Source organism: Halictus rubicundus, chromosome 4 (genome assembly GCF_050948215.1).
Source record: "Halictus rubicundus isolate RS-2024b chromosome 4, iyHalRubi1_principal, whole genome shotgun sequence".
In the NCBI taxonomy this organism is placed as follows: Eukaryota; Metazoa; Arthropoda; class Insecta; order Hymenoptera; family Halictidae; genus Halictus; species Halictus rubicundus.
In genome coordinates, this window is record NC_135152.1 from 2,152,625 (window position 1) to 2,167,089 (window position 14,465).

Here is a 14,465-nt window from a genome sequence, read left to right on the forward strand (position 1 = left end):
TCGTACTGTTACAGATAGATAAAATAAAGTCTATTAATATTGTCAGAATACAAGATTTTTTAATTGTATTTACATTTGTATATATATATAAGTCTTGTATATTCATAGAAAATAAAATAATTTTATAATTTTCAATGCAAATTTTAACGTAGGCGTTCTTTTATTGTTCTTATTTTAGCTTAATACTTTTCTTTACGCTAGCTTTAATACCCGATATTTCTCCCGCGTATCGAATTATTTCTTTCCTCACTTCTCTCACCTGCAATATAAAAAGTTTTAGTTTCATTGAAATGCTTATTATAGATTGAAATAGACACACAAATACGTACAGCTCCCTTTCGTCGAATTTTCGCTTTACGATACTTATTTCTGTGTTTTACTCTAGGATTGCGTTGTTCTTTTTTACGATGCGGTGTTAAACCTTTATTCTTTGCTATCTGATATGTAATTCCTCTTTTGCCTTCGCTTTCAATTACTAAATCTCTTATATTACTATCTTCCATTTCCTCCTCTTCTCTTTCTATAGTATCTTCTACTTCCTCTTCTCTTTCTATAGTATCTTCTACTTCCTCTTCCTCTATACTTGTATGACTTTCTAAATCGTTCATTTCCTTTACGGATATATCTTCAGAATTCTCTTCTTCATCTGCAAAATGTTTTTTTCCCGTTTCGTACTTGGATTTTGGTAACTGTTGACTAGTAACTTTTGCTTTTACAGATTTTTTTATATGATCAAGTTTTTCTTTGAAATGATTCGTCACTTTCTTTTTGTCAGTTCTTACTTCAGAACCATCCAATATATTATATAATGGTTTCCCTTGTTTCCTAGCTTTTAATATTTCTTTGATCTCTTCTATTAGATTTCCTTGTCCCGACTCTAACTGAATAATCAATTGGCTATATTGTGCCAAACGTTTTATAACAGGATGAGAACTTACAGGTAATCGTTTTGCTTTCAGCATTAAATAAAACGATATATTGATACAGTAATTCAATAAAACATCATACTTTGTTTTTACAAAAGATACAGCCAGACAACTGGGAAATGAGTTGACTTTAGCCAATTCCAGAAATGGTCCTAATACATCTTTTGCCTCTGTCAGGCGATCTAAATCATAGACAACAGATATTTATCTTAGAATAGATGAATTTAAAGATAATAACATGAAATGTATTAAAGTTGTTTTACCTTTAAAGTCCTTTACAAGCGCCATAAATTCAGGACTTTCTTTTTCCATTATTGCTTGTTTTTGTCTTTTACTAAGTTTACTCAGATCAGTTTTTATAAATTGTTCTGTATCATCCGGGATTTCTTTTTCATTGGGTTTCGTTGATTGTATAAAATCTAAACCAAAATCAGCATCGTCTAATTGTTCTGCCAATCTTTTTTGAATGTTTCTAGCTTCCTCTTCTTCCATTTCTGCGTCAGCTAAATCCTTTTGACTAGCCGTAGCATAGTCAGGATCTACATAATCTGTAGAATAATAAGCTTTTTTCTTTTTACCCCAAGCTTTTTCATTTGGTAAATCATAATCTTCTTGTAATCCTTCGATATCTGATGCCATAGACTCTGCTTCGTCTTCGTTCTCTGTAACACCTTGATCTTCGTCGTCATTTTGTAACCCGTAAACTTCGTAATCACTATCATAGCTTTCGGAAGAACGTCTATTTCGTACTTTCTCAAGTAATTTTCGCTCATTTTCTGAATATTCTTCTTCAGAATCTGTGACTACGTTCATATCTACATCCTCTAAATTATCTACTTCTTTGTTCGCTTGGAATGTTTTTGTCCTATTAAAAAATTGAAATCATAAAATTGTTCATCATCTTATTCTTCAATAAAAAAAAAACCATTAATAAAACCATAATCTATTCGATCAATGTACAATACGACTATTTATTAATAATTCTTAATAAAGAAATGTCAACAGAAAATTATCTACACTTATATTGAAATTGTTTTTTATCGAAAGAACACTATACCTTTTTTTATTCTTCATATCGAAATTTCAACTTAAATCGTCACGAAATATTGACACGTGAATGCCTGAATTTACTTAACCTCATACACAACACCGTAGAGTTTCCCCTTCCCCTTACAGCGTCACGTTTTAATCCCCACCTTTTCGTCTTATTGCCATAGCAGGGAGGAAATGAGAGTGCTCACGCCCGGGATTTTAGTGTCACCGGTATAGTGCTGCTCCCTAGTCTAATTTTTAGCCTGGACCAGAACCTGCATCACAGACGAGGTATAAGGATAGACCTATCATCACAGACGAGGTATAGGAGTAGACCAATCACCCAATGTATTTTTCTGTCTCACGCTCGGGGGGCTCTAGCAGATTGGTCTACTCCTATACCTCGTCTGTGCTATCATCTTATGGGACTTCGTGTCCGATGTTCTGAAATATCGACCGTTCAAAAAATCAGAGGTTTTGGTATGCCCTCTACGATTTAGAGTGGTGAGTTTAGGAATTAAATTTAATCACAGGTATCGAAGGCGTAGTTGCCAAACCACATCGGAGAATATTCGTCGCATAGTTGCCAATTTACTGTTACTGCCATGTAATGCACAGCGCGTATTTCGGCTATTTTCCAAGTTACAGTCGCAATTCTGGAAAAGTAAACGAAACGAGATATTACATGATTAATTCAACCTGAATATTTCATCTCTGTTTAAGTACAATGCTTTCTGTTTCTATACCCATTTTAAAGCTAAATAAATGCTTTTTCAATTTATATAAATAAATTTTTATTTATTGATAGTAAACATAATAATAATTGTTGTTGAAAATTGAAATACTTATTTAGCGCTATTTTTATCTTGAAATTGATTTATATGAACTGTTGTTGGCTCCTTTGAACGTTCTTTTTATCAAATACAATTTTCAAAAGAACGGAAAAATATTCAAAAGATTGTCAACAAAAATTTTAATGACAGCTGTTATGCGAGGTTCCATATTCGTTACAAGTTGCAGCGTGTCTGTTATTATATGTTAACATTACACATACAATTATTAGTTCTTTTTTCCAAATATTTTCATAAGTTGTGCAAGAACTTATTAATTATAAACAATAAATCTGTATAAAATTCTGTTTATTGCTGATCTGACTTATCGTTTAATCGTAAAAGCATACAGGAGTTCAGATTCAGTTGATCTCTTACCATTATTGTTATCAGTTTTGAAGTAATTGTTTATCAATAATAACAATATCGATAATAATTATCGATAATAACAGACATGCCGCAACTTGTAACGAATATAAAACCTCGCATAACAACTGTCATTAAAATATTTTTTGACAATCTTTTGAATATTTTTCCGCCCTTTTTGAAAATTGTATTTGATAACAAAAGGTTCAAAGAAGCCAACAACAGTTTATATGAATCAATTTCAAGATATAAATAGCGCTAAATGAGTATTTAAATTTTCAACAACAATTATTATTTTGTTTACTATCAATAAATAAAAGTTTATTTATATAAATTGAAAAAGCATTTATTCTGCTTTAAATGAGTATAGAAACAATTTAGATTAAAAATGATAAAAAATAATTCCTCTCCATAAAAAAATACTACTTAATTTAAATAATAATAATTTTATGTAATTTAAAATAAAATGAAATAAGAAGAATACGCTTATGTACAAGATTTAATGAAAATTTATGATATGGAGGTAACGGTTATTTAAATTTTAATTAAGCTTATTATTTACACGAAAAAGGTATACTTTTTTTTCTTTAAGTAAGAGGAGGAAAATGCCTTACGCACATCCCAGAATGGGGTAGTGTGTGGCTCAGGTAGCAGATTTTTGGCGTACCTAGACCCACTAAAAACCTGACCTCACCCGGGACACCACGTTTTTCACCGACATTTCATGAGATAAAACGCGAAGCCGCAGGTTGCCGCAGTATAATTTTGGATTTATTATTTACTTAGACATCTACAAACGTGTTTTTAGCATGCGCACGTTGGCACACGTTGGCGCAAGAGAGATATCACTTTTTAAACTTCATTAACGTTGCTCTTTTCCACGTTTAATGGCATTACATGTAAAACTACTCGAAGAAATTAAAAATAAATAGTTTCCACGATTGTTTCCGAGTCTTAGTACTCGAAGTAAGCCAGAAAAAAAAAATATTTTTCGTATTTCTATTTTTACAGGCGCATACGGTTTCTTCAAACATGCGCTTGAGTTCATTCTGAAACCTAGGTATGCTTAGCATGGCCGAATTTAATTCATTTTTATGGAATTGCCGAATTTGATTCATCCTTGAAACGTTTTGATTTAATCCCCTACTAGTAAAAAATATAACAAATTTCATTTTATAAGACACTTGAAAATATGGAGTTTTAGCCGCTCTCAGACCACTGTGCGGCGGAGTAAGGGTACCGACTTTTATAGCCAATTCGCCTGTGAAATTCCGCAATCGTTGGGCCTTCGGTCAAAATATACCTGCAGCCTTTTTAAACTGTGAATCCTCGAAGCTGGAGTTTCCCTCGTCGTTTATGGTAGCTCTGAAAAGAGCTGATTTTGAAAGAAGAGCTGTCCGCAAAGATTATTCTACATAATTCTGGCAATAATGATACTCAAGGATAAAATGAGAAAAACATAAATGTTCTTTGCACCAAGAACATTTAAGTACAACTACATTTGAGCAATGGAAACACGTTAGACCATCTAATTTTGTAAAGCAGACCTCTACGGGATTTTCAAATTCTCCTGGCCGCTCTTCTATATATCCACTGCGGAACCAAGCATATTGAAACAGCCGTTTATAACGCGCAGCTGATAATTGGTTGTGGATTAATGAGTGTAGTTTAATAATATTATCTCTTGCGTGTAGATTGATATCAATATTTAATAATATTGCAAGATCGGAAGATCGGCCCTCTGGCAGGGCGTTACGTATGATCTCGTCGTTATATCCATTCCATGAATCAAGAAGTAAAACAGAATTTTCTGGAGCAGATGGGAGAAATACTTCAGTCAACCACGTTCTAAATAATTCTTTCGTTAGTTTACCCGATGTGGAAGCTTCAATGTGGACATTAGCTGCCGTGAACACACTTCTTCGTACACGAGGTCCTAACTGCCCTTTGACTTCTTTCAAAACAATATACAATGGCGATAGCCGTTGATTCATAAGCACTTACATAGAACGGTCAGTTCGGACAAAAGGTTGACTTCTCTCTTCAAATAAATTTGTTTACGAACGAAATACTGCGAAATTCTTAGATAAATCTAATGAACACTTGTGCAAAGTATTCTACATTAATATTGATTGTTTGTAGGGAGGGACATCGTTCAATTTCTTCGAGATAGAAATAACGTCTGTGCGTCTAGTAGTGTTGGTGTCCAAAATTCAATTTATGAATATGTGGCTCAGACATGTAATTTTGAAAATTTTGATAGACGTCAGAAGATTTTGTTAGAAAAATAATTAAACAATTTTCTATCAATTTAGTAAAAAAAATGGAAGAACAACGAACGCGATGTTGATAGATTTCTTTTAAAATGGCCCGATTGGTTTGAACAACCACTGTTTGAATTTGAAGGACGCAGTGAAGATGGACGACCAAAAAAAGGGTTTTCTGAGGCAAGTGACATGATAAATCGCAGGCAAATAGAAAGCCTGTTGACGCAGTACACCCCGGAAGAGTTGGAGTACATAGCACGAGTTGCACACAGAGCATCGGGGAATGAATTTATATGCATGGTATTATATATTGGTAACTGTACACAAAGTGCTCATACAAGGTGCTGATGTGGTAGAAAGCTATTATCCATCGGAAATCTTTCAGAAGATACCCAGGAAGCAACGCATAAGGAATTACGATCATTTCGCGAGTACCACACTCGGAAAATTTCTCGACGGGCCACCAACCAAGATCTCAGTGACCCAAAAGAAGCCATCTGAGGATGTTTTAAACATTTCGGATAATCTGGCAGAACAATGTTTCCAACAAAAGTTAATCGATACTCAGTTATCTATGAATCCCAATAGAAAAAATTTTTTTGATAAAAAATTATGGTCATCTTAATTTTTTAAGTAAATATAAAACTAAGTATTTTTTATTACATATTGTTGTAGCTGATGTTAAGACGAATCTTTTATTTATTGTTAACAAATATAGTAATAATTGGTGTTCAAATTTCAAAATTACAAAAGGTTATTTATATATAACCAAGTTACGTTCAAAGCTTGGCTTTGTAGTTTTTAGTAAGTTATTAAAACATTTGTCTTGTAATGTTCATGAAAATTTTCATAAAAACGATTTAAAAAATATTTATATAATAATTACTGTTCAAAGCAATGTAGTTAATTAATAATAGGAACAAAATGATGTCATCCTATAACAATAACAATACAGTTCTGAACAATAATTTATTCGCGTATACGTTACATTTATAAAGTACATATTAATATTTGGCTGTTTACAACATTTCGAATTTTGCAGTTAAACATATTCTGTATTGTACGTACAGTTTCATTCATTTGTTATTTATACCCAACATAAAGTTTAACTAATCATAACCGAAATTAGTATTTGAAATCGTTAAAGCGTTTTAGAAAACAATATTCTATTGTATTCGCGAGACTGCAGTGACTATATATATAGCTATTTTTAATTTTAATTCCTACCACTAACGACGCTGTCAGCAGATTTTAGTTCCAGTTGGTAATACAGGATGTGACACGAAAATGGTAATGGGGTTACGTGACCCCAAAAACGTTGGACACGAAAATGCATTGGATGATAGGTCTATCCTTATACCTCGTCTGTGGCTGTACGTTCTAATCCTGGTTAAAAAAATAATGTGTGTTCAATTTATGCTAAAAGACTGACCGGTTCTGTTCCAGGAAAGACTGACCGGTTCTGTGTCATGCTAAAAGACTGACCGGTTCTGTTCCAGGAAAGACTGGCCAGTTCTGTGCCATGCTAAGGCTGAGCAGATGTCAGCACTATATCGGGAACGCCGAAAACCCGGGCGTGAGCACTCTCATTCCTCTCTGGTATATATATATATCAGTGTTTCTAGAAGACTGTTAGAAAGCAGTTAGTAAGAGCAAACTGGAGCAAACAGACAGTATACACTTATTTTTGCTCGTCGCTTCACCATAGCGTGGTACACAATAATTCATTGTTGTGTTGTATCGTTTTTCTCCGTTACAAAAACGAATGAATGTTAATAAATATATGGGCAGAGAAAGTAAACACCCGTAAAAAGAAAACGACGTTCATGATGTCTATCAATAGAAAGTAACAATTACTTTTCTTTTTTGACAATATTCATAAGCATGACAAAATATTCGAAAGAAAAAAATTTGAGATCGGTCGGAGACGTCCGAGTATAGTAAATGAAAGAAAGATATCAGGAGTACATATAGATCGTCTCGGGACTCGGGACCACTCACATTTCAGGTTTTGTTCATACTTCCGAACAATCCGAACATCTATAATCGAAAGATTTTACTGATTCATGAAAAAACAAAGATTGAACCCAAGATTCGGTTGTTTGGTAAACACATATATGTATATAAACGACAAATACCTTGCCTCCCTGGCACGGTGCACGGGACACGGGTTACGCTTGTTTATGTATATTTTATTAAACGGTAAATTGTTGTGTTCGGTAACATGTATTCGGTAGACGAGTTTAAGAGGATTCGAAGTTCAAGCTTCAGATGTCGTAACAAATAAAGTTGTCTGTTATTTCTGGCATTAATATTACATTAATTAGTGTCACTATTTCGAAATACAAATCTTAAGAAGAATGGTTTGCGACGTAACCTAACCTTTCTGAAACACAACGCGTACCTAACCTATTTAATACAGAATGTATATCGGATATGTGCCACCACGTGGCGCTGCGAATCATCATGCGATCAAACATATTTAATCGTTATCCAAGAAGTATTCGAATAAAACGGTAAAAATTTCTTTTGGAAATACATTATTTTGTAAAAAGGAAACATGTTTAGCCAAGAAAATCAATGCTTATTTACATGGAACACTGTTTCGAACGATAAGAAAAATTGTATTAGGAATGGCGCCAAGGTGTCGCCATTTTCATGAAACTTTACCAAGACGGTAAATCGAGAAGGCTGTGGGGAGGAAGAATTCCTGAAAGAGCGTGTGCGTGTCGGAAAACTAGAGGAAAAATCACGAAAAAGAGAGAATAATGAACTGGCCGTAAGTATATCATCCTTCCACGCTATTTTTCGTCGGTTTGATTCGTTTCAAGCACAAAACACGGGGCCTATGGCATGGGACTTCCGTTTAATGAACAGGAACAGGAAGTTCCTCGCAATCTGAAATGGCAAAATAAAAACATCCTGTACCGAGGAAAATTTCGAAAAATACACACGCTGCATTTCCGAGCGGATAGGCAAAAGCGAATAGATTGTGTCGATACCGATGAATTCGATTCGAATTTTAAATTTTTCCGACCTACTTTCGATTTCGGTGACTCAAGGTCGAGCAACACCAGCGGAATTGCTCAGAGTGAAAAATGGAATGGTCACAGCTAGCCCCATTTACTTTGAAAAAAGCCCAATCGATAACAATTGTTATGGATCATTTGATTTTAGTGTGCACCAAAAAGAACGGGACTAAGTTCAATACACGAAAATGCAAGCTGAAAGTATTTGCACTAATGATATTGAGGGTCTGGATACGGATACCCTTATTCCTGTACGTAGATACATTGTAATATGCCTTATTGTTTGTTACTTTGAAGGGATGTTGTCTGAACTAATCATATTTCTCAGGTCGAAATCCTCGATGTATCTCATCGTGTGAGATCTCAAGATGCCATATCAATAGTAGAACTGGGAAAGCAACTGCTTTTTAGCGCAAAGTATGGAGACACCGATACGGTTCGTGACCTTATGTGTAGAGGGGCACCCTTCACTACAGACTGGGTATATATACTTATATATATAAAAAATTTATACATATATATATCGTGTACAGTATCATAATTGTACTATCTGCATTGTTCTGTGTTAGCTGGGTACCAGCGCGTTGCACTTTGCTGCGCAGAATAATCATACAGACACAGCAGAAGTTTTGCTAAGAGCAGGAATTTCAAGGGATGCGAGAACAAAAGTAGACAGAACACCTTTGCATATGGCAGCATACGAAGGTCATCACCAGATGGCACAATTGCTTCTTAATTATGGCGCGGATGTTGATAGTAGAGATATGGTAATAAAAATAAGAATTAGATAACTGATACCGGTTTACAATACGCATAACGAAAAGAATGTTTCCAGTTGAAAATGACTCCTTTGCATTGGGCAGTCGAGAGGGAACACATAGAAGTAATGCACGTTTTATTAGAACATGGAGCAGATGCGAACGCCACTAGCAAATTTGATAAAACTCCTATTAGTCTTGCGTTGGAACACGACAGATTAGATTTGGTAGATATACTGCAACAAGAAAGAGAGATTGTTGGCGTTAGAGCTCACCAACAAAATCAAGCAAATACGGCGGAACTGGAAGTAGCAACCCATAATTTAATACAATTAGAATCGGAAAGAGACGAAGAACAACAGAAATTTGAACTATTACAACAAGAGTCTCAGCCTAGGAGAAAGATTACTCATGGTATTTTACTTGATTTTTAAAACTGTTTTTTAAAATATTTACATTTACGAAAGATTATTTATGTTTGTTAAACGTTTTGTCTAAGTCGGGAAGAAACAGCGCATGCTTTTTCAACAAATTCACGTTGGACCAAACACTGATGATGACCAAGATAAAGAAATTGAAGATGCGGATGAAATGACTAATGCGAATAATCCAAACAATATTAGGAAACGTAAAGATGTTCCAGCTGTCGGGGGCCTGAACAAACAATTTAGGCTACTAGAAGCTCATGGAATCACAATGATACCTGTGGATAACAATTCTTCTATCGTGGAAAATGCAATGGAAAGTGGAAGAACGGTCGTTTTGACTGGTACGAAGTATTTCAAAGTCGCGTAATTCAATTAATTTCATTGTTATTAATACCGACGATACGTTTGTTTACAGAAGCTGGAAAACTCGCTCTGAATCTAACAAGAAACTCTTCGATAGGAGTGAAACGGCTTCAAGTAGCTGGAAAAAAAGGAACTTCGAGAAAAGTGATAGCAATCAGAGCAGATCAAATATTGAATCACACTACACCTACTCTTACCTCTAGAGGACCGAATATATTGAAGAGGTCTTCTGTAGACAATAAGGCTGGAAAAATATTCATTTCATCGATTTCTAACACTACACCCGTATCGACGCTTACACAGGCGAAAAATATCATATCATCGCCAGAGGTACGTAGATGATATTTATTTATTCGTTATTTCAACAAGAACATTATTATTGTTACTATACTATACTTACTTAGTATAATTCATTTTTGCATTCTGTGGTTTCGACAGAACAAAATTGTTGGCGCTCCAACAAAGATCACAGAGCCAATAATTTTACAATTGGACGACGACATCGAGGAAATTATCGAAGATGATAATACAGATACAAACGAACCGGTAATGGATATTGCCCTTTTAAATAGGCAATTAGCCGAAGCACGAAGACAAGCAGCCGAATATCGTAAACGGCTTCAAAAAAAAGAGGAAGAGGCAGAAATTTATAAGCAACAACTAAAAAACATTACTGCGCAAAGGGCAGCCAAGTGATTTTGATCATTATACATTTTTAGGATTAAACCTCGTCTTACGAGGAGCCCTGCTTTTTCTACAATAGAACATTTTACATGTATGTATACAATTCTCAATCTCGTCGATTATTGAGGAGTTCGATTGGAAATTGCATCTCCACACATTAAGCTTTTTTTTCTTCAATCTCTTATTGCAAAGCTCTATGATAGTACTTACGCGCGCGCTTTTCATTACTAACCGCTCGTTTCCTTAATTTTCCTTTTCTTTTCTTTTTTGTAAAGAGCATCTTGGAGAATATGAAATTTCCATTCATGGGGCGTGATTCTATAATATTTAACATATATGTGCATGCATGCTTTTTGAAAGCTGCATAGAATATATATAATTATTAAGTCTGACTTATACGAAAACAGAACGGTTTTTTTAAAGGTATAAATATATATATAAACACAACAACGTGCTTAATTTGCTTTCCACATAATGTCTCGCATAAAGTTGCAATGGAATTTCTTTGTGTACGTGGTATCGTTAATTTTTAATCGGTTCAAATAAAATTTCCAGCTCCAAATAGATTGGACGTTAATACATAGACATATTGTACGATTTTAATGTTTATCATTTAGATATTTTTGTTCATCATAAATTACTATTAACCATTAGTAATTATTAACACTGTATACAAATTATCGTACTGGACACGTGTTACAATACCTTGATGCAAAACAAGAAAAACAGAAAGAGAAAAGAAAACAATATAAAAAAGTAAGCGATAGGTATAGAAGGATACATATTTTTAAATTGTATATGATCTATTTTGTACATAGTAAATTTTTATATACATTGTAAGGTTGCATAACGGGGAAAAAGTGATTATGCAGTGTCGATAAACAACTAGAATTACATTAAAAGAAATAAAACTAAATAGATAGAGAATTTCTATAAAAGTTTTCAAATTTTATGGTCGGAAAGCTTAAAATAATACATGTTTCCTAACTGTTTATATTTTGTAGTAGGAGAAACGTTAATGAAATTTGGCGATGAAAAAGTTTATCGTGAATTGTGAGAATTCAAGAGTTGTAAAATATTGTTCACAATGCAATAATTTTTCCATTGAGTCGGCGGAAAAAGAAATATTTTTTTATAAATAGAACGTATCCGGAAAGCGAAATGTGGAAAGCAAATGATCGGATCGAGTAGAATAAGCCTTGCAGCAGTGTAAAATAAAATTCATTTAGAAAGATATGTAGATTCACGCATTATTTGGATACTGTTATCACACTTTGTGTAGTTTCGTACAAACAAGGTGATTTCATTCCAAGTAAATACATCTCTTTAAGGATTCTGGTGCGCCAAACGCATAAGCTCATTCGAAATGTGTTGTGAAAGAGAATGATCGGCGGAGTCTCTTTGTTTTATCTAATGGCATGTACGGTGCTATGTATTCAAACAAACTCTCCATATTCGAATTTTTAGCTTAAGGATACACATAACGAGAATTATGTATGTACAGCAAACAAAATCAAAGAAAAAGAAAGTAGTTTACTCAGGTAAAAAATGATACGTATAGTGTATAAAGTATGAGAGGGAATTGAACAGTATCGAACATCATCAAACGCAACCAATAACATAATGTTAAGTCCTTTTCTAGTAATATACCTTGTAAATAAAAACATTTATACATATACCGATAGAACTTGTTGGGATGCAAAGTTCGAAAACTTTCATTCGAAAATAAACATTTTATATTTCACGAATCATTTGTATAATATTATTACACCGTTTAGTCATAGACAATACTTTTCGAATATTATACGACGTTACTCTCTCATTCGGACTCCTTTAGTTATCCGAACACTTCTATAATACAATAAGAAAAACATATTTGATATGCAAGACTGTTGTGGAAAATTAAAGAAAATTTTATGAAATTACCTAGTTAAAAAAGGCGAAGTATGTATTACTCATTTCCTATAAATATACATACAATAATGCTAATTGTTAGTACGTATATTTATATTCTTTCTTCGAGTTATTAAGAAACGTTGGCATATGATAAAAATAAGTGGTTTGTTAGATGAAAACTCGATTTCTCCTTAGGAGTGTGGTTCCAGTCCCAATCCCAGCCCAAGTATGTATAATACCTACATACATACAAATGTATCACATATTGCATGTACGTAATTTGTGTCGGCTTCGGACGATTCAATTATGTACATGTAACATCTGATTAACATTCGTAAATTAATAAGAATATGCTAACAACCAAAAAGGATTGTAATAATTGAAATATACAAGTAAGCCAATTTTGGCATTTAGCAAAGCAAAAGCGAGATCGATAACCTCGGTGAAAATGTATCCTGCGTTATCGATTTGAAAGTAAACAACACGCGGTGCGGCAGCACAGTCTCTGTCTCGTGAAAACTTTCATATTTTAAAAAGTTTGCTTATCGATCGGTTCTATGGATTTCCGGTTTGTTTTCTCCTAAATGTGAACGAGTTATCGTGTTGAAAATAATGGCTAATTGAACGCTTTGGAAGGAAGCGAACAATCCGAAGAACACTGCAAACTCTGCCGCGTTGTGGAGGACACAATAGTGTCGACAAGGAGTCTCTATGCTCCATATATGTACTTGTCTAGATATACATGGTATAGAGTATAGAGGTTTGCTCGAGTTTCTTACTGCTACGATCGATTGCAACAGTCGCACAATCTCGGCCTGCCGCGATACGTCGTCGTATTTAACGCGTTTGATGTACAGCGGCACGGTGTAAAATAGATGGCTTTTCGTGCTCGACTGTGTCCTACGCTCTACACTCTACAGTAGTCTTACGATAGGTCTAACAGTGGAAAAATCGGAACGAAGCGTGCTATGCGCTGCATGCTGCACGTTTCCACACACGGTCCAATAATCCACGTTAACGTTTTTCTTGGTACTGATTCGTAAGAACCGCGAGTGTCCCCGGGGATGGTAGGTTCGCCAAGCAGAATTTGTATTCGTATACTCTTTAGCTGGGTCTGATCGATCGAATCGTTGCCTCTGCTATTTCAAGTTCCACGGAACTACGCAGAACTAAGTCATTGAGCGAGAGCGTCGCTCAGGGGAGCCTTGAAAGTCTTGAAACGTGCGCTCTCGGCTCTCGGCTCTCGACAACGTTCAGTCATGAACTTTTCGCGCTCTTTCGATACAATCGAAATTGAAAGGTACATAGATCGAACAGACTTTATGGATCGTTCGTTGGTATTATTGAAACGGTTCCCCGGCGCGGCGCGGCGCGCCACGGCGCAACGGCGGGTATTTCAAGCCAGATCAAACTTCAAATGAAAGTATTTTCATGGGTAGACACCGCGATATCAATTCTGATAAAACAAGTAAAACAAAGAGGAACTTACTCGTTCACTCTTACACTATAGAATCAAGCTGAGCATCGAGAAACAGGCACTTTAAAACAGAACATTGCAAGCGATACGCGAATTTAATTTCAAATAAATTTTCTATGGAATTTTCTATGAAAGGTAATACTTTCTGGTTCAGAATCGAACACGTGCAGTTGTAAATTATTTTGTAATACAATGGAAAACAGACTGAATGAGATAACCGTCAATAGAATATGATGCTGTTGAACATATATGCATATATATTGTATATACACGATACATTGACATTTACCAGGAGTTAATAGAAAAGTATTTAAATGTAATTATATTTAACGAAATGATCATTCGACAGTTTTTGTACAAGTTCAAAAATCATTCTAATACAAAAAGAACTATTTGCTTCGTAAAATCA

General features: G+C 34.5%; 2 protein-coding genes and 1 long non-coding RNA gene across 4 annotated transcripts; 1 reads left to right on the plus strand and 2 right to left on the minus strand.

Moving 5' to 3' along the window:
- Nucleotides 1–37: 37 nt before the first annotated feature.
- Sas10 (UTP3 small subunit processome component Sas10) lies at nucleotides 38–2,140 on the minus strand. 2 transcript variants are annotated; one of them, XM_076786249.1, is made up of 5 exons: nucleotides 1,984–2,140; nucleotides 1,190–1,791; nucleotides 537–1,108; nucleotides 330–506; nucleotides 38–259 (listed from the first exon to the last, which is right to left on the minus strand). In XM_076786249.1, the coding sequence occupies exons 1-5, from the start codon at nucleotides 1,998–2,000 to the stop codon at nucleotides 170–172; spliced, it is 1,458 nt and encodes a 485-aa protein (XP_076642364.1). In that variant the 5' UTR covers nucleotides 2,001–2,140; the 3' UTR covers nucleotides 38–169. The 2 variants fall into 2 exon arrangements, with proteins under 2 accessions (XP_076642364.1, XP_076642363.1); XM_076786248.1 differs by having other exon boundaries at nucleotides 330–1,108.
- A 4,961-nt stretch (nucleotides 2,141–7,101) lies between these two features.
- Nucleotides 7,102–7,694, minus strand: LOC143353159 (uncharacterized). Its single transcript, XR_013082082.1, has 2 exons — nucleotides 7,560–7,694; nucleotides 7,102–7,461 (listed from the first exon to the last, which is right to left on the minus strand). It is a non-coding gene; the product is annotated as an uncharacterized LOC143353159 (long non-coding RNA).
- Nucleotides 7,695–7,863: 169 nt separating this feature from the next.
- On the plus strand, nucleotides 7,864–12,357 carry Atac3 (Ada2a-containing complex component 3). Its single transcript, XM_076786257.1, has 8 exons — nucleotides 7,864–8,200; nucleotides 8,599–8,701; nucleotides 8,779–8,931; nucleotides 9,020–9,217; nucleotides 9,286–9,622; nucleotides 9,708–9,977; nucleotides 10,052–10,329; nucleotides 10,438–12,357. Exons 2-8 carry the CDS (start codon nucleotides 8,639–8,641, stop codon nucleotides 10,693–10,695), a joined length of 1,557 nt encoding a protein of 518 aa, XP_076642372.1. The 5' UTR covers nucleotides 7,864–8,200; nucleotides 8,599–8,638; the 3' UTR covers nucleotides 10,696–12,357.
- The last annotated feature ends 2,108 nt before the right edge of the window (nucleotides 12,358–14,465 follow it).